Genomic DNA, 25,806 nt, shown 5'->3' with positions numbered 1-25,806 from the left:
AGTGGGTTCCTTCTCACTGTGGGGTCACGGGGAACGAAAAGGCCGATGCTGTCTCCAAGGCAGGCAGCAAAATGAAGCAGTTCAGCCACCCCGTGACCTACAGAGAGGCCAGGACCATCATCCACAACCGTTACCAGAACCAGTGGAAGAGAAGGCTGGGTGCAAACAGTGGTGTCGATCCAATCCACCAGCTCCAGAGACACCAGCAGACAGTCCTCTTCAGACTGAGAACTGGCCACTGCCGACTACTGAGTCACCTTCACCGTATGAAGATCGCCCACACTGATGAGTGTCCATGTGGCACTGGACCCCAGACCCCTGAACACATCCTCCAACACTGCCCAACCCATGAAGCTCTACGGCGTCAAACCTGGCCAGGGGGCACAGAGCTACAGGCGCAGCTTTGGGGAGACCGCCACGACCTGGAGAAGACCGTGGGTTACATCGTGGCGACAGGGGTGACCGTCTGACGCAGCCAAAACATCGAACGCAGAAGAAGAAGCACCTCTGGGTAGGGCAAAAAAAAAAAAAAAAAAAAAAAAAAAGAAGCCTAATTATATGCAAACTGCATTTACTGTTATATTTATATTTTTTGTATTCTCTAAACTTGGCACTTTGATCTGATATTCTGACCCGACAACAAGAGCAGTCATTATTATCATTTTCTGTTCAAACAGGAACTTCTTTTGCTCAGCATGGAAGTTTTATTTATTTTGCAAACGTTTTGGTGCAGATAGTAAAAAAAGGGAAATTACTCTGTAATTAATGCTAGGGGACTTAATTTATCACAAGTGTGTCTTGAAGGCCTTGCCTCTCTTGTTTGCTCATTTATGGAAGAATCAGAGATGATAGTAAAGCACATGAAGCTCTGGTTTCTGGTGTCAGCAATGTCTGTTTGTTCTTGAAATTTGTGAGTTTTTCTCGTTGCAGATTTGTACACAATGAATACTAATAATTTACTGTATGATGTATAATGTAATATATATATCTAAAAGATTGTGAAGAACGAATACTCTATTCGTCATGTAATGTATTGAAAGGATCAGAATTGTGCCCAACGGATATTGTGAGACCTATAAATGTAATGTATAAAGGATTGTACACAACTCGTTGATGTTAGACCTGTATCCAAAGGATTGTGCATGATGAATACCTTGTTAGATACATGTGTCATGTACTTAAAGGATTGTTGTACATAGTGAAAAACAGACAAAAAATGCAACTTAATTATGTGAATAAATCGGGAGAGAACTGATATGACAGCAGTTATGGTGCTAATGGAGGTAAAGCTGACTGATGATTAACACTGTTGAATTATCAGGATTTTTTGTTTTTTTTTGTTTTTGATTTTATTAATTTCTGTTTCTCCTGCTTGTAAAAAAAAAAAAAAAGAAAAAAAAAGTGATGTGTCTGTTTGCTTATTGTTGTTTTCATCTTGCTGACGCAGGTTCATTTTTGATGTTCTGCTGACCTTTTTGATTGATTACGTAAACATTAAAATAACGTGTTTGAACGAATTGAGATGCTACACATTAAAATAACATGTTTGAACGAATTCAGATGTGTGTAGTGTCGTAAAGTGTGATATAACAGGTGACAGATGTGTAACAAATAAAGACAGTAAAGGCATGCACACAAACAACATCATGCAAGACTGATCACAAATTATGAATGTATTCACAGAGACAGCCCAGTTTCTATTAGTATCACATCACTCGTTCACTGATTACAGAAGAATGACGAATTCCATCCCAAAAAGAAAAAAAAAAGGGGGAAAAAAAAAGTCATCTCACACCCCCCCCCTGTGGTCTCAACACCATCACAATATCAAAGCACACATCTGCTGAGGTTGTGTCATCTCTTCATGTGCATTACCTAAAGACCATGCTAAAAATTTGACGTTGCTAGTAATGTAATGTTCCAGCCGACGGAATAGGGTCATATCAGGACTGGTCAACTAAATACAAAATACAGCGGCATTAAACAACAAAATTTGTGTCACATCTGAGTAAAAAAAAACACACAACAACAGAAAAACAACACTACAAGACAACACAGTTCATGACACATTGCCTTAACCACTTGAATTCCTTGAGGCAAATATGATCCACTCTGTTTACGCATACCCAGATTCAAACACTCGACTGTTGGCCGCCGTTCTTTGTCTGTTTCTGGACCTTGCGATTGGAATGAACTTCCTTTTTCGCTTCGTCAAGTCTCCACACTCAGCTCTTTCAAGTCTGGCCTTAAAACCCACCTCTTCCCAAAATAGCCTCCCTTGCCTGCCCTTCCTTGTCTTTAGTTTCTACAGTATTAGAGTTATGCATGCGTGTGAATGACTGGTGCGAAAGCGCTTTGATTTGTCTCTGCTCAAGATCCAGCGCTATATAAATACCATTATTATTATTATTATGATTTGACTGTATTGAGGATGCCAGCCCTTCCGCTCAATACATCATCCCCCGATTAGAAACTTGCAGAAAATGCAGATAATTTTCAACAATTCATCTTATCCAATTCAAATCTTGATAAAACAAAACTGTGTTCAGGAATTACAGTGAGATCATCTATCTACCTATCTAAATAGATAGATAGATCATATTGTTTTAGGGTGGGGGTGACATGTTTCAAACATTTGTAGGGTCTTACCTGAAAATTCAAAAGTTTTGGACAAATGTCCTAGCTGAAGGAAAGTCAGTAGGACTTTGTAAATTCTAGGATAGGACAAAGTGTGTGAACGCTTAGATTTTTTTTTCATATACACTTTCATTTGGACAAAAAACAACAACAAACCCCCCCCCAAAACCAAACAAACTGAAAAGCAACTTCCACCAGCACCAAAAAGCAAAGCCAAAACCAAACGAAACACCATCATCGCTGTCACAGTGCTAAAGTAAAGACTGTCAGAATGGGCAATAAACTGCTTGAAATCATTTCAGTGGTGCTTGGAAATCCTTAATAAGCAGGTAAGTGGCTGCCTCTTGGTCATAAACATTGATTACCATGTCTAATTTCGCAAAAAAAAAAGAAAAAAAAGATCAGTCCAGGTGCTGATCTGATTGAAAACGTTTCAGTCATTTTCAATAGCTACTGGTCCAGCTTACGATGTCCAACGCTCAGATGAAACGTGTAGTACACGTTTCAAATATTTCAAAGCATATATTAATTATCAACACTTGTTTAAGTGCTCTTATAATGCTGACTGTAGTTCGTCTCTATTACCTGGTGTGTGTGGAAAATGAGGTGGTTGGGGTGGGGAGGCTTGTCTTCTTTACAGTGACATGTCACCTTGTCCTGGACCAGTCATCATCAGCCGAATGCTCATCATGTTCCACTTCCTCATCAGACGCATCAAAGTCATCAGCATAACCATCCTCTCTGTACTGCACGAGATCTTCACCACCGTAGTAATCAGACTGACTCTTCAGCCGGCCTTTGGGCTTGGCTTTCCTCTTCAGCAGTGACTTCAGGTTGCTTGCTTCTACTGTCGTCTTCACTGTTTCCCGAGTGTCTGCGTCGGCTGGCACGGAAGGCCGAAGCCCCGCCTTCTGCTTCTTTATCAGGATTTTGTTGAGCAAATCAGAATGAGGCACCTTGTACACATCGTCGCGGAACGCTGCACCCAGCGATGCTGCCGTTTCGTCCAGCAGCAATGGTGATGATGGGCTGGGTTCGTGTGGCTTGGTGGCGCTGTGGTGGTCAGTGGTGGGCAGGTACTGGTGACCCAACTGTTCGACTTCCAACGATGACGGCTGTCTCGGTGAAGTCGAGGCCAAACCATGCTGACCAACCTCTCTGTATGAAGTTTCTGACTCGACGCTGACAGAAGCACCATCTGAATTTTCATACCAAGTGTGTAACTTCCCAACACCGCCACCATCTAATTCCTCCTCATCCTTCAGCTCTGACCCTCTCCGAAAACCTGACTCCACAGACTCTCCCCCCTTCTGCGCAGCACCCACACTGTCCCTGGCAGCTTCGACGTTCAGCAAGTTGAACTGCGCCTGCAGTCTGTCCTCAGGGGATGAGTCGCCGACCTCTGCCCCGCCCACCGTCACCACGCTCCGGATGGCGGAGTCCAGTCGCGTGGGAACAAAGTCCGGGCCGAAGTCCGCTAAGCGGAGGAGGGACTCGACCTCCAGGTAGCGAGCCTGGCTGTCGTCCCGCACGAAGCAGATGCGTGGGATGGTGCCCAGCACGTGCAGTGAGGTCAGCAGGTGCCTGCAACAAATGTATTGGATTGTGTTGTGTTGTGTTGTGTTGTGTTGCTTTGTAAAACTTGTTATGTTATTGCACTGTATTGTAATGTATTGTGTTGTATTGTTTTGTGTTGTGTTGTAAAACTTGTTATGTTATTGCACTGTATTGTAATGTATTGTGTTGTATTGTTTTGTGTTGTGTTGTAAAACTTGTTATGTTATTGCACTGTATTGTAATGTATTGTGTTGTATTGTGTTGTGTTGTAAAACTTATGTTATTGCACTGTATTGTAATGTATTGTGTTGTATTGTTTTGTCTTGTGTTGTAAAACTTATGTTATTGCACTGTATTGTAATGTATTGTATTGTGTTGTACTGTGTTGTATTGTACTGCACTGTATTACATTGTACTGCACTATAGTAGTATTGTATTGTATTACTCTTTTTTGTCACCACCGATTTCTGTGTGTGAAATTCGGGCTGCTCTCCCAAGGGAGAGCACGTCGCTACACTCAGAGCTCCACCGATTTTTTTTGTATATTTTCCTGCCTGCATTGTATTACTCATTTTTGTCACCACAGATTTCTCCGTGTGAAATTCGGGCTGCTCTCCCAAGGGAAAGCACGTCGCTACACTGACTGAGAGCGCCACCCATTTTCTTGTATTTTTTCCTACCTGCAATTTTATTGGTTTTCCTATCACACACGGGAATCAACTCAAATCATCAAGTCTGCAACAAATGAGAATGCAATCAAATCATCCTGCTTGTAACCCAACTTGCAACACATGGGAATCAATTCAGATAATATGATCATTGCCCAGCAGATCGCAAAGTGGCCAGTTCCAAACTGAATACCTTCTTTCGTTAAATAATTGAAAAAAACAAACCAACCCAAAATACTGTTTAAAGGTCAATCAAAATAGCACCCAAAAGACCACTCCACACATGTCTTAAGTCCACATAACATTTAAATCAAGTTAAAAAAAAAAATCATTTCTTTCAAGAACGGAAAAACAGTTTTTGGCTGGAGGAACATCTCGGAACAAGATCTTCCTGGAAGTAGCTGTAAAAGGAAATTTTCTACTTAAAATTACGTTTCAGTAACATAATTACCGTGACCCACTAGTGCAGACTCCGGCAGGGGTCTGATTCCTGTCCTGTGCAAACTACTATGCGGAGAAAACGAAAGTAGCAACGGCCGATAACGTCCCAGAAGTAGGTAACCTCCCCTTTGCCCCCCTGACTAGCGCCCTCTTTTTCCGGCAGCCATCATGTCTCCTGTTCCTGTGCTCTTCATACGGCTAAGTTTTTTTTCTGTATTTTCTGTCTGTCTGTCAATTCTCTGGTGTTCTTGTTTTTTGTCAAATTATGTCTTCAACCAGGTCACATAATTATATGGTTCGAATGGGAGATCGTGCTAAAATTAAGGCGGGATCGCAAACGATTCGCGGACACTCTGGGCCCTCTACTTCTGGCCCTCTCAGCAGTGCCAATCCGCCGCCTCCTCCACTTCCTCCGCTCCCTCCGGTCGACTCCAGACCTCCTGCACCTTTCCGATACCATGTAGATCCCAGCAGTCAATCAGCTGATGTTACTGGGAGGATGGCTGCACAGTACACACCATGCAGATTCTTCTTCTTCTGCGTTCACTCGTATGCACACGAGTGGGCTTTTACGTGTGTGACCGTTTTTACCCCGCCATGTAGGCAGCCATACTTCGTTTTCGGGGGTGTGCATGCTGGGTATGTTCTTGTTTCCATAACCCACCGAACCCTGACATGGATTACAGGATCTTTAACGTGCGTATTTGATCTTCTGCTTGCATATACACACGAAGGGGGTTCAGGCACTAGCAGTTCTGCACATATGTTGACCTGGGAGGTTGTAAAAATCTTCACCCTTTACCCACCAGGCGCTGTCACTGTGATTCGAACCCGGGACCCTCAGATTGACAGTCCAACGCTTTAACCACTCGGCTATTCTTCTTCACCTCTAAAGAAATAGGAACGTGTCTGCACAGAATGATCTGTACACAGCCTGAAGAACTTGGGTCTCTCTTTTCAGGTTGTCGAGTCAGGTATTCCAAATCAGACAACACCTACACTCTTCTTCTTCTTTTTTGTTAGTGGGCTGTGACTCCCACATTCACTGGTATACGCGAGTGGGCTTTTACGTGTGTAAATGTTTTTACTTCTGCCATGTAGGCAGCCGTAGTCCGTTTTCAGGAGGTGGGGGGTGTATGTAGGGTATGTTCCTGTTTCCATAACCCACTGAACGTTGACATGATTATGGGATCTTTAACGTGCGTATTTGATCTTCTGCATGCGTGGAGTGATAGCCTAGAGGTAACGCGTCCGCCTAGGAAGCGAGAGAATCTGAGCGCGCTGGTTCAAATCACGTCTCAGCCGCCGATATTTTCTCCCCCTCCACTAGACCTTGAGTGGTGGTCTGGACGCTAGTCATTCGGATGAGACGATAAACCGAGGTCCCATGTGCAGCATGCACTTAGCGCATGTAAAAGAACCCACGGCAACAAAAAGGTTGTTCCTGGTAAAATTCTGTAGAAAAATCAACTTCGGTAGGGAAAAAAAACCCCAAACAAAACTGCATGCAGGAAAAAATACAAAAAATGTGGATGGCACTGTAGTGTAGCGATGCGCTCTCCGTGGGGAGAGCAGCCCGAATTTCACGCAGAGAAATCTGTTGTGATAAAAAGAGAAATACAAATACACACAAAGGGGGTTCAGGGCATGAGCAGGTCTGCACATCTGTTGACCTGGGAGATTGAGAAAAATCTCCACCCTTTTCCCACTAGGCGGTGTGACTGGGATTCAAACCCCGGGGCCCTCAGACTGAAAGTCCTTCTTCTTCTGCGTTCACTCGTATGCACACGAGTGGGCTTTTACGTGTATGACCGTTTTTACCTCACTATGTAGGCAGCCATACTCTGTTTTCGGGGATATGCATGCTGGGTATGTTCTTGTTTCCATAACCCACCGAACGCTGACATGGATTACAGGATCTTTAATGTGCGTATTTGACCTTCTGCTTGCGTATACACACGAAGGGGGTTCAGGCACTAGCAGGTATGCACATATGTTGACCTGGGAGATCGTAAAAATCTCCACCCTTTACCCACCAGGTGCTGTCACCGTGATTCGAACCTGGGACCCTCAGATTGACAGTTCAACGCTTTAACCCTTTCGCTGCCAGGAAAATAAGATTTAAGTGAAATCTATTTGCCAGGGTTTTTTCACAAAAAACGGGTATAAATTTTCAAAAAATTCTGTGCTCTTTGTTATTGGAGAAAGACCCATAAAAGTATATATTTTCTGAAAGGTAAATGAATAAAGAATACAAAACACATGCTTTTTTCCCATTTTATATATTTTTAGTGACATGCTGTTGTTTTGAAATCAGTGTTTTGTTTTTTGTCACATTTTCAACTTGTTCATTACAAACATTAGTCAGGTAATTTGCACAAAAACATAATATTTTCTGGACAAATGGATATCTGCAAACCCAAAATCATACTAGAACAACCACAATATATATATATATTTTTTAAGAGATAGATTCACAATACATTGTGACTTCTCCAAGTGATAAGACGGATGTGAGGCCACGCCCCCTCAGTCTCCACCCCCCTCCTCCTCACCCCTCTCACACGGTCACTTGATTCAGTTTTCATCAGACCGCGTTGGCTGCGTGCCAAGACTATCGCTCTGCTGCTAATTCGGTCATCTGTCGTCTGCTAAGATCTGTACAGCCGGCATCACTCACTGACAGTCGCATCGTGGCCACTCTCTTCATTATTCATTTATTTTCTATCAGATCGTCCTATAAATGTTCATCTCTATCTTCTCCTTCGAATTTACGCTTCAATTATTTCTGAGCATCAGCTAAAGAAAGAAATCATGGTTGATTTAGTTCGTCACGATCGCATGTCTTGAGCACGGCGTCAGTCCGAAATTTTGTTGAGCGAGCGAGGAGAGAAGTCAGGCAAACACTTGGACAGTGACCCAACCAAAACGTTCAAATAAAGGACTGCTTCATGACGTAGATGGGGTTTCTAGCTATGAATAGAATCTAGAGAGATTCCCCAGGCTAAAGCTACCACTATTTTTGCCAAGGAAGTGAATGCAAACCAGGGAAAAGTCAGAATATTTCGATGACGAGTTATCTTGTCATGCAGGCAGCGAAGCATACATGCTTGCCATGACGAGTTATCTCGTCATGCAGGCAGCCTAGGGGTTAACCACTCGGCTATTGCACCCGTCACTGAAAGTCCAATGCCTGAACCGTTCGCCTGTTGTGCCCATCAAACAGCACCTACATGAGCTGCCCGGCATTCTCATTGAGCAGCGTCTGCACCGTCCGTGGCATCCTCTTCGGTTCCTGAGCTCAGCCAGTACACCTACCTGAGCTGCCCGGCATTCTCATTGAGCAGCGTCTGCACCGCAGCACACCTACCTGAGCTGCCCGGCATTCTCATTGAGCAGCGTCTGCACCGTGGCATCCTCTTTGGTTCCTGAGCTCAGCCAGTACACGTTGGCAACACTGAAGTCTGGAACCACCTTCACCTGCAGGATTAAGCACAGTGTCACAGGCTGCTCTGGGCATATTATGAAATTGTGACGACCATTTTGCCTGCTCTGGACATCATAATATGAATTGTGACGATTAGTTATGTTCCATCCAAGGGTGCTTGAATTTTTTTTTTTTTTTTTTAGTAAAAGAAGAAAATTTAATCCACCCACTACTGCCAGTTAGCTCTCCTGACTTTCCTCACAGACGACTGATCTGTATGGGTGAGAAAATTCAGATGAAACGATAAACCGAGGTCCCGTGTGCAGCATGCACTTCGCGCACGTAAAAGAACCCACGGCAACAAAAGGGCTGTTCCTGGCAAAATTCTGTAGAAAAATCCACTTCGACAGGAAAAACATATAAAACTGCACGCAGGAAAAAATAAAGAAAATGGGTGGCACTGCAGTATACTATAGCGACACGTTCTCCCTGGGGAGAGCAGTTGTGATAAAAAGAAATACAAATACAAATAAAATTGCAAAAAAAATTTAAAACAAGAGAGGCAAGGCCTTCAAGACTCACTTCTGGCAAATTAAGTCCCCTAGCATTAATTACAGAGTCATTTCCCTTTTTTACTATCTGCACCAAAATGTTTGCAAAATAAGTAAAACTTCCATGCTTAGCAAAAGAAGTTCCTGTTTGAACAAAAAATGATAATAATGACTGCTCTTGTTGTTGGGTCAGAATATCAGATCAAAGTGCCAAGTTTACAGAATACAAAAAATATAAATATAACAGTAAATGCAGTTTGCATATAATTAGGCTTCATTTTTTATTTTTTTGTGCCCATCCCAGAGGTGCAATATTGTTTTAAACAAGATGACTGGAAAGACCTGAATATTTCCTATTTTTATACCTAATTTGGTGTCAACTGACAAAGTATTTGCAGAGAAAATGTCAATGTTAAAGTTTACCACGGACACACAGACACACACACACAGACAACTGAACACTGGGTTAAAACATAGACTCACTTTGTTTACACAAGTGAGTCAAGAAGGAGTTAGAATTTATGAACTGAAAACTTCCAAATTGATCAGTGACATAACCAGTTAGCAGGGACAAAACAGTAATCTTCTTATGCTATCATACAGAGAGATGATGAAACTGAAAGTATCCATAATTTTTGTTTGAAATTTGCACACACTGATGACTTGTAAACGGGCCCAGGAAAGGACAAAGAGTTTGAAGCAGATTAAATTCAGAACATTATATAGCCACGACAGGGCCCCTTCATCTAACTCTATGGTCTGCTTTGCAACTGAGACGAAACTGGGTCAGACGCCATTGCTGACACACACTATTCATGTGAACCAGTCACCATGAAAATAACTGTCCTGCTCACGAGCACAGCAACACACACTGCATTCACTGGTCACAAGGAGAGTGGACAGGTCAGTGAAGATATTCCTAGCTAATAACGTCATAATGTAAATTAGGTGCCACTCCAAAAATCAAAAACTATCTGAAAGGTGCAATAGCCGAGTGGTTAAAGAGTTGGACTTTCAGTCTGAGGGTCCCAGGTTCGAATCTCGGTAACGGCGCCTGGTGGGTAAAGGGTGGAGATTTTTACGATCTCTGAGGTTAACATATGTGCAGACCTGCTTGTGCCTGAACCCTGTTCGTGTGTGAACGCATGCAGAAGATCAAATACGCATGTTAAAGATCCTGTAATCCATGACAGCGTTCCGTGTGTTATGGAAACAGGAACATACCCAGCATGCACACCCCTGAAAACGGAGTATGGCTGCCTACATGGTGGGGGTAAAAACGGTCATACATGTAAAAGCCCACTAGAAGAATTTGTATTTGTAACTGTATTTGTATTTCTTTTTATCACAACAGATTTCTCTGTGCGAAATTTGGGCTGCTCTCCCCAGGGAGAGCGCGTCGCTACACTACAGCGCCACCCATTTCTGTTTTTCATTTTTCCTGCGTGCAGAGATTTATTTGTTTTTCCTAGCGAAGTGGATTTTTCTACAGAATTTTGCCAGGAACAACTCTTTTGTTGCCATGGGTTCTTTTATGTGCGCTAAGTGCATACTGCACACGGGACCTCGGTTTATCGTCTCATCCGAATGAGAAGAGAAGAAGAAAAACTATCTATGCCCCCGATCAGTTCCCTTCGTCCGGACTGAGTTAAGAAGCTGTTGTGGTGCGGTACTTTAGTCAAAAGGTCGAGTGACTGTTCTTCACTGCACCTTTTGATTCATCTGCATCAATAATGGTGGTGATATTATGGCTGATACGTTGTGTGAAATATTAACTAACAGAATGACAACCCATAATATATACAAACACTCATTCACACACACGCAGACACATAATCACACAAACACACTCACACATGTATACACACTAAAAAATACACACATACTCAAACACAAACATGCACACACACACTGACACACATGTATACTGTGCACACCCACACACACACACTAAAAGAAAAGAAATGTCCACAGACCTTTAGTTATTTGTTTTTCTTAAAAAAAAGAAGAAAAAAGACAAAGAGAAAAAAAAAAGACAAATGAATGTGACTGCTTACCACCTCGTAAATGTGAACTGAATAAAAACAAGTTTAAAAAAACAACAACAAAACTTTCCACAGATAAATCACATGGCACATACCCTGACAATGTCACCCACACACACACACTAAAAGAAAAGAAATGTCCACAGATCTTTAGTTATTTGTTTTTCTTAAAAAAAAAAAGAAGAAAAAAGACAAAAAAAAACCCCAAAACAAAACAAAACAAATGAATTGTGATTGCTTACCGCCTTGTAAATGTGAACTGAATAAAAACAAGTTTTAAAAACAACAACAAAACTTTCCACAGATAAAGCACATGGCACATACAATGTCACCCACACACACACACTAAAAGAAAAGAAATGTCCACAGATCTTTAGTTATTTGTTTTTCTTAAAAAAAAAAAAAGAAGAAAAAAGACAAAAAAAACCCAAAACAAAACAAAACAAATGAATTGTGATTGCTTACCGCCTTGTAAATGTGAACTGAATAAAAACAAGTCTAAAAAAAACCCCACAAAACTTTCCACAGATAAAGCACATGGCACATACAATGTCACCCACACACACACACTAAAAGAAAAGAAATGTCCACAGATATTTAATTATTTGTTTTTCTTAAAAAAAAAAAAAGAAGAAAAAAGACAAAAAAAACCCCAAACAAAACAAATGAATTGTGATTGCTTACCGTCTTGTAAATGTGAACTGAATAAAAACAAGTTTAAAAAAAAAACCCACAAAACTTTCCACAGATAAAGCACATGGCACATACCCTGACAATGTCACCCACACACACACACTAAAAGAAAAGAAATGTCCACAGATCTTTAGTTATTTGTTTTTCTTAAAAAAAAAGGAAAAAAAAGAAAAGAAAAAAAAGAGACAAATGAATGTGATTACTTACCACCTTGTAAATGTGAACTGAATAAAAACAAGTTTAAAAAAAAAACCCCACAAAACTTTCCACAGATAAAGCACATGGCACATACCCTGACAATGTCACCCAGACACACACTAAAAGAAAAGAAATGTCCACAGATATTTAATTATTTGTTTTTCTTAAAAAAAAAAAAGAAGAAGAAAAAAGACAAAAAAAACCCCAAACCAAAACAAAACAAATGAATTGTGATTGCTTACCGCCTTGTAAATGTGAACTGAATAAAAACAAGTTTTAAAAAAACAACAAAACTTTCCACAGATAAAGCACATGGCACATACAATGTCACCCACACACACACTAAAAGAAAAGAAATGTCCACAGATATTTAATTATTTGTTTTTCTTAAAAAAAAAAGAAGAAGAAAAAAGACAAAAAAAACCCCAAACAAAACAAATGAATTGTGATTGCTTACCGTCTTGTAAATGTGAACTGAATAAAAACAAGTCTAAAAAACCCCCACAAAACTTTCCACAGATAAAGCACATGGCACATACAATGTCACCCACACACACACTAAAAGAAAAGAAATGTCCACAGATATTTAATTATTTGTTTTTCTTAAAAAAAAAAAGAAGAAGAAAAAAGACAAAAAAACCCCCAAACAAAACAAATGAATTGTGATTGCTTACCGTCTTGTAAATGTGAACTGAATAAAAACAAGTTAAACAAAACAACAAAACTTTCCACAGATAAAGCACATGGCACATACAATGTCACCCACACACACACTAAAAGAAAAGAAATGTCCACAGATATTTAATTATTTGTTTTTCTTAAAAAAAAAGAAGAAGAAAAAAGACAAAAAAAACCCCAAACAAAACAAATGAATTGTGATTGCTTACCGTCTTGTAAATGTGAACTGAATAAAAACAAGTTAAAAAAAACAACAAAACTTTCCACAGATAAAGCACATGGCACATACCCTGACAATGTCACCCACACACACACACTAAAAGAAAAGAAATGTCCACAGATCTTTAGTTATTGGTTTTTCTTAAAAAAAAAAAAGAAGAAAAAAGACAAGGACAAATGAATGTGATTGCTTACCGTCTTGTAAATGTGAACTGAATAAAAACAAGTTTAAAAAAAAACCCACAAAACTTTCCACAGATAAAGCACATGGCACATACAATGTCACCCACACACACATACTAAAAGAAAAGAAATGTCCACAGATATTTAATTATTTGTTTTTCTTAAAAAAAAAAAAAAGAAGAAAAAAGACAAAAAAAACCCCAAACAAAACAAATGAATTGTGATTGCTTACCGTCTTGTAAATGTGAACTGAATAAAAACAAGTCTAAAAAAAACCCCACAAAACTTTCCACAGATAAAGCACATGGCACATACAATGTCACCCACACACACACACTAAAAGAAAAGAAATGTCCACAGATCTTTAGTTATTTGTTTTTCTTAAAAAAAAAAAAAAAGAAGAAGAAAGACAAAAAAAAACCCCAAAACAAAACAAAACAAATGAATTGTGATTGCTTACCGCCTTGTAAATGTGAACTGAATAAAAACAAGTTAAAAAAAAACACAAAACTTTCCACAGATAAAGCACATGGCACATACAATGTCACCCACACACACACTAAAAGAAAAGAAATGTCCACAGATCTTTAGTTATTTGTTTTTCTTAAAAAAAAAAGAAGAAAAAAGACAAAACAAAAACCCCCAAACAAAACAAATGAATTGTGATTGCTTACCGTCTTGTAAATGTGAACTGAATAAAAACAAGTGTAAAAAAAACCCACACAAAACTTTCCACAGATAAAGCACATGGCACATACCCTGACAATGTCACCCACACACACACACTAAAAGAAAAGAAATGTCCACAAATCTTTAGTTATTGGTTTTTCTTAAAAAAAAAGAAGAAAAAAGACAAAACAAAAACCCCCAAACAAAACAAATGAATTGTGATTGCTTACCGTCTTGTAAATGTGAACTGAATAAAAACAAGTTTAAAAAAACCCCACAAAACTTTCCACAGATAAAGCACATGGCACATACAATGTCACCCACACACACACTAAAAGAAAAGAAATGTCCACAGATCTTTAGTTATTGGTTTTTCTTAAAAAAAAAGAAGAAAAAAGACAAAACAAAAACCCCCAAACAAAACAAATGAATTGTGATTGCTTACCGTCTTGTAAATGTGAACTGAATAAAAACAAGTCTAAAAAAAACCCACAAAACTGTCCACAGATAAAGCACATGGCACATACCCTGACAATGTCACCCCCACACACACACTAAAAGAAAAGAAATGTCCACAGATCTTTAGTTATTTGTTTTTCTTAAAAAAAAAAGGAAAAAAAAGAAAAGAAAAAAAAGAGACAAATGAATGTGATTACTTACCACCTTGTAAATGTGAACTGAATAAAAACAAGTTTTAAAAAAACAACAAAACTTTCCACAGATAAAGCACATGGCACATACAATGTCACCCACACACATACTAAAAGAAAAGAAATGTCCAAAGATATTTAATTATTTGTTTTTCTTAAAAAAAAAAAAAGAAGAAAAAAGACAAAACAAAAACCCCCAAACAAAACAAATGAATTGTGATTGCTTACCGTCTTGTAAATGTGAACTGAATAAAAACAAGTTTAAAAAAACAACAACAAAACTTTCCACAGATAAATCACATGGCACATACCCTGACAATGTCACCCCCCCCCCACACACACTAAAAGAAAAGAAATGTCCACAGATCTTTAGTTATTTGTTTTTCTTAAAAAAAAAAAAAAAGAAGAAAAAAGACAAAAAAAACCCAAAACCAAAGCAAAACAAATGAATTGTGATTGCTTACCGCCTTGTAAATGTGAACTGAATAAAAACAAGTTTTAAAAAAACAACAAAACTTTCCACAGATAAAGCACATGGCACATACAATGTCACCCACACACACACTAAAGAAAAGAAATGTCCACAGATATTTAATTATTGTTTTTCTTAAAAAAAAAAGAAGAAGAAAAAAGACAAAAAAAAAACCCAAACAAAACAAATGAATTGTGATTGCTTACCGTCTTGTAAATGTGAACTGAATAAAAACAAGTTTAAAAAACCCCCACAAAACTTTCCACAGATAAAGCACATGGCACATACAATGTCCACCCACACACACACTAAAAGAAAAGAAATGTCCACAGATATTTAATATTTGTTTTTCTTAAAAAAAAAAAGAAGAAGAAAAAAGACAAAAAAAACCCCAAACAAAACAAATGAATTGTGATTGCTTACCGTCTTGTAAATGTGAACTGAATAAAAACAAGTTAAACAAAACAACCAAAACTTCCCACAGATAAAAGCACATGGCACATACAATGTCACCCACACACACACTAAAAGAAAAGAAATGTCCCACAGATATTTAATTATTTGTTTTTCTTAAAAAAAAAAAAGAAGAAAAAAAGACAAAAAAAAACCCAAACAAAACAATGAATTGTGATTGCTTACCGCTTGTAAATGTGAACTGAATAAAAACAAGTTTAAAAAAACAACAACAAACTTTCACAGATAAATTCAACATGGCACATACCCTGACAATGTCACCCACACACACACACTAAAGAAAAGAAATGTCCACAGATATTAGTTATTTGGTTTTTCTTAAAAAAAAAGAAAAGAAAAAAAAGACAAAAAAAAGAGACAAATAAATGTGATTGCTTACCAGTTTGTAAATGTGAACTGAATAAAAAAAGTTTAAAAAAAACCCCACAAAACTTTCCACAGATAAAGCACATGGCACATACAATGTCACCCACACACACATACTAAAAGAAAAGAAATGTCCACAGATATTTAATTATTTGTTTTTCTTAAAAAAAAAAAAAAGAAGAAGAAAAAAGACAAAAAAACCCCCAAACAAAACAAATGAATTGCGATTGCTTACCGTCTTGTAAATGTGAACTGAATAAAAAACAAGTCTAAAAAAAAACCCCACAAAACTGTCCACAGAATAAAGCACATGGCACTACCCTGACAATGTCACCCACACACACACACTAAAAGAAAAGAAATGTCCAGAGATCTTTAGTTATTTGTTTTTCTTAAAAAAAAAAGGAAAAAAAAGAAAAGAAAAAAAAGAGACAAATGAATGTGATTACTTACCACCTTGTAAATGTGAACTGATAAAAACAAGTTTTTAAAAAAACCCACAAAACTTTCCACAGATAAAGCACATGGCACATACCCTGACAATGTCACCCACACACACACACACTAAAAGAAAAGAAATGTCCACAGATCTTTAGTTATTGGTTTTTCTTAAAAAAAAAGAAGAAAAAAGACAAAACAAAAACCCCCAAACAAAACAAATGAATTGTGATTGCTTACCGTCTTGTAAATGTGAACTGAATAAAAACAAGTTAAACAAAACAACAAAACTTTCCACAGATAAAGCACATGGCACATACAATGTCACTCACACACACACACTAAAAGAAAAGAAATGTCCACAGATCTTTAGTTATTTGTTTTTCTTAAAAAAAAAAGGAAAAAAAAGAAAAGAAAAAAAAGAGACAAATGAATGTGATTACTTACCACCTTGTAAATGTGAACTGAATAAAAACAAGTTTTAAAAACAACAACAAAACTTTCCACAGATAAAGCACATGGCACATACAATGTCACCCACACACACACACTAAAAGAAAAGAAATGTCCACAGATATTTAATTATTTGTTTTTCTTAAAAAAAAAAAAGAAGAAGAAAAAAGACAAAAAAACCCCCAAACAAAACAAATGAATTGTGATTGCTTACCGTCTTGTAAATGTGAACTGAATAAAAACAAGTTTAAAAAAAAACCCACAAAACTTTCCACAGATAAAGCACATGGCACATACAATGTCACCCACACACACACACTAAAAGAAAAGAAATGTCCACAGATATTTAATAGGAGGAGTTTGTATTATAAACTATAAGCGCTTAATCATTCCGTGGCCAAGGCTCTCCACGCCATCTTGTCAGGTTTACGCTCTGTCTCGTCTTACGCTTTTTTCGGCTGTTCAGCGTATCCTTTTGGCCTTATTTTGTTGCATGCGGCTTGTGTTTATTGTATTCTTACATTCTGTGTACTCGATTCGACTCGGCACCCTCGATTCGTTCGATTTTTTCTGCCTCTAAGTCGATCCTGTAATTATTTGTTTTTCTTAAAAAAAAAAAGAAGAAGAAAAAAGACAAAAAAACCCCAAAACAAAACAAAACAAATGAATTGTGATTGCTTACCGCCTTGTAAATGTGAACTGAATAAAAACAAGTTAAAAAAAAACACAAAACTTTCCACAGATAAAGCACATGGCACATACAATGTCACCCACACACACACTAAAAGAAAAGAAATGTCCACAGATCTTTAGTTATTTGTTTTTCTTAAAAAAAAAGAAGAAGAAAAAAGACAAAAAAAACCCAAAACAAAACAAAACAAATGAATTGTGATTGCTTACCGTCTTGTAAATGTGAACTGAATAAAAACAAGTTTAAAAAACCCCCACAAAACTTTCCACAGATAAAGCACATGGCACATACAATGTCACCCACACACACACACTAAAAGAAAAGAAATGTCCAAAGATATTTAATTATTTGTTTTTCTTAAAAAAAAAAAAGAAGAAAAAAGACAAAACAAAACCCCCCAAACAAAACAAATGAATTGTGATTGCTTACCGCCTTGTAAATGTGAACTGAATAAAAACAAGTTTTAAAAAAACCCCACAAAACTTTCCACAGATAAAGCACATGGCACATACAATGTCACCCACACACACACACTAAAAGAAAAGAAATGTCCACAGATATTTAATTATTTGTTTTTCTTAAAAAAAAAAAAAAGAAGAAAAAAGACAAAAAAACACCCAAACAAAACAAATGAATTGTGATTGCTTACCGTCTTGTAAATGTGAACTGAATAAAAACAAGTTAAAAAAAAAACCCACAAAACTTTCCACAGATAAAGCACAGGGCACATACCCTGACAATGTCACCCACACACACACACTAAAAGAAAAGAAATGTCCACAGATATTTAATTATTTGTTTTTCTTAAAAAAAAAAAGAAGAAGAAAAAAGACAAAACAAAAACCCCCAAACAAAACAAATGAATTGTGATTGCTTACCGTCTTGTAAATGTGAACTGAATAAAAACAAGTCTAAAAAAAACCCCACAAAACTTTCCACAGATAAAGCACATGGCACATACAATGTCACCCACACACACACTAAAAGAAAAGAAATGTCCACAGATATTTAATAGGAGGAGTTTGTATTATAAACTATAAGCGCTTAATCATTCCGTGGCCAAGGCTCTCCACGCCATCTTGTCAGGTTTACGCTCTGTCTCGTCTTACGCTTTTTTCGGCTGTTCAGCGTATCCTTTTGGCCTTATTTTGTTGCATGCGGCTTGTGTTTATTGTATTCTTACATTCTGTGTACTCGATTCGACTCGGCACCCTCGATTCGTTCGATTTTTTCTGCCTCTAAGTCGATCCTGTAATTATTTGTTTTTCTTAAAAAAAAAAAAAGAAGAAAAAAGACAAAAAAAACCCCAAACAAAACAAATGAATTGTGATTGCTTACCGTCTTGTAAATGTGAACTGAATAAAAACAAGTGTAAAAAAACCCCACAAAACTGTCCACAGATAAAGCACATGGCACATACCCTGACAAGGTCCACAGACAGGGCAGCCAACCGCTCTGACAGCTGTCCCGAGTTGACCAGGTGCACGATGTTGTCGTAGAGCACTCGGCCCACCTGGTGCGCTCGACGCCTCTGCCCCTCTGTGTACACCGGCTTTCTCCGCGGCTTGACCTCAACTCCCTCTGATGATGTCTGCAAAAATTGTGCAGGTTGTGATAGTGATCTTCTTCTTCTTCTTCTGCGTTTGTGGGCTGCAACTCCCACGTTCACTTGTATATATACGTGAGTGGGCTTTTACGTGTATGACTGTTTTTACCCCGCCATGCTGGCAGCTATACTCTGCTTTTGGGGGTGTGCATGCTGGGTATGTTCTTGTTTCCATAACCCACCGAACGCTGACATGGATTACAGGATCTTTAATGCGCGTATTTGATCTTCTGCTTGCGTATACACACGAAGGGGGTTCAGGCACTAAGCAGGTCTGCACATATGTTGACCTGGGAGATCGTAAAAATCTTCACCCTTTACCCACCAGGTGCCGTCACCATGATTCGAACCCGGGACCCTCAGATTGAAAGTCCAACGCTTTAACCATTCGGCTATTGCGCCCATCAATGTGATAGATGAATCTGTCAGGCGTTGGACTTCTGATCCAGCGTTCACCAGTGAGCTGGGTTCAAGGCCCCCATCACAGCATAGAGTTGCGTCCTTTCGGAAAGGCGCTTTTGTCTCTCTGTGTACACCTATAAAAGTCTCTTTTTAGTATATTGCTTATTTCCTTTATGACAATGGGCAATATACTTTCGCCAGAGAATCAACAGGCAGGCAGAAAATACGAAAAAAACTTAGCTGTATGAAGAGCAAAGGTACAGGAGTCATGATGGCTGCCGGAAAAAGAGGGCGCTAGCCAGCGGGACAAAGGGGAGGTTACCTACTTCCGGGAGGTTATCGGCCGTAGTTTTGTTTTCTCCGCATAGGCAGTTAGTAGTTTACACAGGACAGGAATGTCAGACCCCTGCCGGAGTCTGCACTAGTTGGGTCACGGTTAAGTATGTGTAATTAAATATACTTTTAATCTATCTGATCCAGCGTTCACCAGTGAGCAGGGTTCTAGGCCCCCATTACAGCATGGATTTGCGTCCTTAGGAAAGGCGCTTTTGTCTCTGTGTGTACACCGGCTTTCTCTGCGGCTTGACCTCACCCCCCTCTGATGATGTCTGAAAAATTGTGCAGGTAGTGACTGTGATGAATCAGTCAGGCATTGGACTTCTGATCCAGTGGAGGAGGAGGAGGAGGAGGAGGAGGAGGAATTTTGTTTAATGTCCCGTCACACATATCGGTGATTGAAGACATTTTGTTGAAGTATTTATGAATACATTTGAGTATTATCGGTCAGAAGGGGTGGGAGATGTGAATGAATGGAGGGTTGGGGGAAACTGGGCAAATGAGGGTGAAGTGAGGGTGAAATCTGAAAAAGATTTCTAAATACAATTACAGGAAATTACTTAAAGGACTTCGTAAAAGAGAAGTCGTTAAACTGACAAGCGAAACAACTGATAATGAATGCAAAAAGACAAAAACATCAATGTTCTGAGTCACTTGTGAAGACACACTTTCGTGTACATAAGGCTTCATCAAGCTACAGTCAAAAATTATATGCTTAATTGCCAGGTTACTATAACATATGCACTTGACATTAGAACAATACTTGGTCCGTAATGAATTTGATAATAGTCTGAGAGCTAAACTCAGAACTGGTCTGCGAATCGGACCTAAGTCTGAGAGAGTCAACTGACGAGGTTTTAGACTTGAATTCAAGCACCTATAAAAGTCGCTTTCTAGTATATTGCTTATTTCCTTGTATGACAATGGGCAGTATACTTTTAATCTATCTGATCCAGCGTTCACCAGTGAGCAGGGTTCTAGGCCCCAATTACAGCATAGAGTTGCGTCCTTAGGAAAGGCGCTTTTGTCTCTGTGTGTACACCGGCTTTCTCTGCAGCTTCACCTCACCCCCCTCTGATGATGTCTGAAAAATTGTGCAGGTAGTGATTGTGATGAATCGGTTTGGTGTTGGACTTCTGATGCAGTGTTCACCAGTGACCATGGTTTTACTTCTAGGCCTATACACGAAACTCCGTATTGGTGACACAGAGCAGTGCCCCTGCAGAACAGGCAGCCAGACAACAGAACATCTGCTGCAGTCCTGCCCCCTCCACCAAGCGCTCTGAGAGAAACCCTCGCCCGACCCAAACCCGGAAGCTCTACGGAGGACTGGAGGACCTGCGACGTACTGCCGCCTTCGTCGAGGAGATGGGGGAATCCATCTGATAAATGACGGACGAGACAACAACAACTTCTAGGCCATGTTGGAGGATAATTTGTGTCCTTAGGAAAGGTACTTTACTCAGATTTTCCTCACCCCATGGTGGCCGTAAAATGCTATGGATCTTTTGACCCTTTTCAACTGATAGTACTGTAATTTCCAGCCAATATGGCGACACAGTGCAGAAAGTGCACCCTTGGAATACATGGAAACCAGTTATTTTGTATTTGTATTTCTTTTTATCACAACAGATTTCTCTGTGTGAAATTTGGGCTGCATGCAGTTTTATTTGTTTTTCCTATCGAAGTGGATTTTTCTACAGAATTTTGCCAGGAACAACCCTTTTGTTGCTGTGGGTTCTTTTACATGTGCTAAGTGCATGCTGCACATGGAACCTCGGTTTATCATCTCATCCGAATGACTAGCATCCAGACCACCACTCAAGGTCTAGTGGAGGGGGAGAAAATATCGGCGGCTGAGCCTTGATTCGAACCAGCGCGCTCAGATTCTCTCACGTCCTAGGCGGACGCGTTACCTCTAGGCCATCATTCCACTCCATTTTGTACACATACAAGGCATACACATTTGAGAAGCTGCATCTGCCAAACATCCAGATTAAGTCAATGTCCTCCATATTGTCTGTTGCAGAATAGTTCTATAGTCAGACCCTGGATGTTCTTTTCTAAGTTATGACTGAAAACTGGATGGCATTCTGAGTTGCTTTCGACTGCTTCTTCTTCTGCGTTCACTCGTATGCACACGAGTGGGCTTTTACGTGTATGACCGTTTTTACCCCGCCATGTAAGCAGCCATACTCCGCTTTCCGGGGTGTGCATGCTGGGTATGTTCTTGCTTCCATAACCCACCGAACGCTGACATGGATTACAGGATCTTTAACGTGCGTATTTGATCTTCTGCTCGCATATACACACGAAGGGGGTTCAGGCACTAGCAGGTCTGCACATATGTTGACCTGGGAGATCGTAAAAATCTCCACCCTTTACCCACCAGGCGCCGTCACCGTGATTCGAACCCGGGACCCTCAGATTGACAGTCCAACGCTTTAACCACTCGGCTATTGCGCCCGTCATTCCGACTGCTCATCAACTCAACTCTGTTACTCTATTAGAATGTCTTCACTGTCATTTGCTTTTTTTATCAGGTGGTACAGTTTCTACCATTCTGACTCTGAAGCCTTCATTTGAATTTGCACTAATGTCAAACCTCTGTACACTAATCTGTTCAATCAGAGATCAGTCCACATAATGTATTCACAGCAATAAAGTATATATATATTCAGTCTTTCCATTACAATCATCGACTTCAGTTGGAGAGGAAGAGAACATTTGTGTTGCCTTTGTGCCTGCTTGTTCCCAGCAGTGTGTGCATGACTGTGTGTGACTGCATGCATTCATGCTTGTATCTGTGTTCTGTATACATTCATACAAAAAATGGGCAACTATAACTGTATTAGTAATGTTCTAAACAATGGTTCTCTTCATTCATGGAAAATATGCACACACACTTGCAAGCAAATGTTTGCACTTTAAAACAAAATTCATGCTGGATGCTTCACTGTGTAATAATCATACTCATAAATATAGTAGTTAATCACTTAATGTCTGATTTGAACTCCAGATTCCTAAAACAATTTGGCAGAATGTCTACCAAAGTCTGGTTCAGTGGTTGCTATATGTATATGAAAATTATGATTTAAACAGTGAACAGTTTAGTAGATTAAACATTATAATAGATGATCATAATCTTGGCCGTGGTGGGAAGGGAGGAGGATAATAGGTAAAAATAACAACAAAAATTCAACTCACAATTCCTATGTTCACTGGTCCAGGGAATATTTTCTTTCTCCTGAAAATAACAAACAGAAATGTTCAGGTGTTAGCCACAGATTCGGAGACATCTTTTCAATGTTCTTAGTCTGTATTTGGGACTACTGACATGAAATAAACAACAGCAGACTGGCCACCTCCGGCCAATAGACCTTCAGAACTCTCCCCCCCCCCCCCCCCCAACCGCAACTTACGTCAGTCAACTGGATTCTGCAACATACCCATAAAGATAAAATGAAGTAATTAGTTCTCATTCCATCAGCCTCTCAACCAAAAGATCACATTGTAACACTTTGTGTCCAGGTGCGTGCGCGTGCATGTGTGTGTGTGTGTGTGTGTGTGCGTGCGCACATGTATGTGTGTGTCTAAAAAATGTGTGTTTTCAAAGAATGTATTTCTTTTTAATCTAAGCATTATTTACTTGATATTTTTATGGTTTGGTGGATCATGCTTTTTTATTCATTCTGTGAATGCATTGGATTGAGCTGTTGTAATGTTTTATGTTACGTTTATATCTGGCTTGATGATGTAAGGCACTCTGAGCAGCATTAGTACTGGATATTGCACCATGGAAAAGTTATGAATTATTATTATTATTATTATTATTATAAACATTCTCTCTCCTGTTAAGTTCTGTCCACTAAGGCCTCAAACATCTACATCAGTTCATGGACTGACTGACTTTTTTTTTTTCAAGGGTCTGAATATTTCAGGAGGATCACACATGTGAACACATAATGTACACACATACACATGTATACATACATCCACCCACCCACAGCGAGTCCAACAACACACACACACACTGAGACTGACAGCAGAGAGGGCATCCGCTTAGCTAATGACAGTGGGGCCCGTTACTAGGTTAGTATACGATATACACTAGGTTCTACATTTCCATTCACCGTAACTATTGTTACTCTGTATCATCTGTAAAACGAAGTTCTTAGTTATAGATGTTATGAGGGTGACCTTATTCTCTTACTTTGACCCTGAACCTCTGTCAAACATTCTCTTCAGCTGCTTAGTCATCTTGATGCTGGAGTTCCATCTTCTCAGCTCAGTTCTTGAACGGAAAGCATTGGCAGCTAAACGTTCAAGGTGGCAGTTGGCAACTGGAAGCACAGTGCTAGACAGAAACTGTCGCCACATTGTTTTTGGTGCTTCGAGATGAAAGTTAAGAGTGTCTTCCCTTGGTCACAAATAGTCTTTTTACTCAAAACACGATAAAAAGCAGCGTTTGTTGAGGATAGTGATTTTGTACGGGGGCACAGCAGAATTTGTTTCCTTTAAATTTGTTCGTAATGAAGCAGATTTCCCCCTAAGAAAACACTGAATCAGAAGCACAGGTGTGGAATTGATTCCTTTAAACTACAGGGGCACCTCAGCCGGTCAGTAGGGCTCCGTCCGAGTCAACTTGATGCCGCGACACCCGGCGGCCGCGCGGCATGACACACTGTGACTGACACACCACACACACTGACACACTACACACACTGACACCACACACACACACACACACACACACACACACACACACACACACACACACACACACACACAGGTACACACACACTGAGGCACACGCACACACTGTACCGGCACACGGCGGCTGACATATACTCGGCCGGCGCGCGCACCAGTGTTACTGAGCCGGTACACACACACACACACACACACTCACTCACACACGCGCGCGCACACACACACACACACACACACACTGACACACACACATACACACACACACGCGGCACCCGCGGGCACACACACACACACACACTGCGTGACATTGTGACACACACACGGCCGACACTGTGACACACACACACACTAGCACACACACACACTCGTATGCGCACTCAGTTGACACCACCACCATCACCACTGACCACCACTATCACCATCACCACCACCATGATATATTATTCAATTTATAATTGGAATTCCACCCTTTATCAGGAAAGGGGGTGTGTCACTGACGTACGGTGTGGGGACGGGTGTGGGCGTGAGGGGAGGGAGGGGCGGTGAAGGGAGGGCACGCCTAGGGGGCGGCGGAGAGGGGGCTAGGGGGAGAGGGCCGGGGGGCGTGGGTGGGGGTGGGGTGGGGTGGGGTGGGGGACGGGGGGTGAGGGGGGTGGGTGGGTTGGGCCTCGTGACCAAAAATCCTTCGTCGACAAATTCACAAAATAAAACTGAATACCGGACTGGTGCGAAATACTAAAAATCCTACAAGCGAGTATTATGACTACTTGCATTAGAAATAAAGTATGTCAAACTTGAACAGATGTGCAGACCTGCTAGAGTCTGAACTTCCTTCGTGTGTATACGGCGTATGCTTCAGAAGATCAAATACACACGTTAAAGATCCCGTCAGTAGTAATTCATACCAACGTTATGGTTCGGAGGTGGGAAACAAGAACCGTGATACCCGGGCCCGGGCATCAGTGCACACCCCCTCCTCATCAGTTCCCGAAAACGGAGTATGACTGCCTACAAGGCGGGGGTAAAAACGGTCATATGACTACGAGTGAACTGAACGTGCGAGTCGCAGTTCAAGAACGACGACGACGAAGAAGAAGAACTTGAAGAAGAAGAAGAAAAATAGACTATGAGAAAACGTTTCTCTCTTCATTGAAGAAGAATAGTCTATAAGAAAACGTCACAGTTTTTCTTTTCAACGAAGAAGAATCAGAGTCCATAAAACAAACAAACAAACAAAAT

At 40.0% G+C, this 25,806-nt stretch overlaps 1 protein-coding gene across 1 annotated transcript; it reads right to left on the bottom strand.

Moving 5' to 3' along the window:
- Nucleotides 1–1,660: 1,660 nt before the first annotated feature.
- On the bottom strand, nt 1,661–24,310 carry LOC143285692 (uncharacterized). Its single transcript, XM_076593091.1, has 5 exons — nt 24,068–24,310; nt 23,062–23,101; nt 18,931–19,101; nt 8,674–8,783; nt 1,661–4,221 (listed from the first exon to the last, which is right to left on the bottom strand). Exons 1-5 carry the CDS (start codon nt 24,232–24,234, stop codon nt 3,285–3,287), a joined length of 1,425 nt encoding a protein of 474 aa, XP_076449206.1. The 5' UTR covers nt 24,235–24,310; the 3' UTR covers nt 1,661–3,284.
- Between the last annotated feature and the right edge of the window lie 1,496 nt (nt 24,311–25,806).

Source organism: Babylonia areolata, chromosome 9 (genome assembly GCF_041734735.1).
Source record: "Babylonia areolata isolate BAREFJ2019XMU chromosome 9, ASM4173473v1, whole genome shotgun sequence".
NCBI classification, from domain to species: domain Eukaryota; kingdom Metazoa; phylum Mollusca; class Gastropoda; order Neogastropoda; family Buccinidae; genus Babylonia; species Babylonia areolata.
The sequence above is the reverse complement of the archived record's forward strand: the minus strand, read 5'-3'. Positions and strand labels throughout refer to the sequence as shown.

Excerpts from the sequence above, each read along its gene's own strand:
- LOC143285692 (XM_076593091.1), bottom strand. The coding sequence starts at position 24,234 with ATGTGGCGACAGTTTCTGTCTAGCACTGTGCTTCCAGTTGCCAACTGC. Across the intron at positions 23,102-24,067 it reads GACAGAGGTTCAGGGTCAAA|GAGAAAGAAAATATTCCCTG; the intron begins GTAAGAGAATAA and ends TGTTATTTTCAG. Across the intron at positions 4,222-8,673 it reads GAGAATGCCGGGCAGCTCAG|GCACCTGCTGACCTCACTGC; the intron begins GTAGGTGTGCTG and ends CATTTGTTGCAG.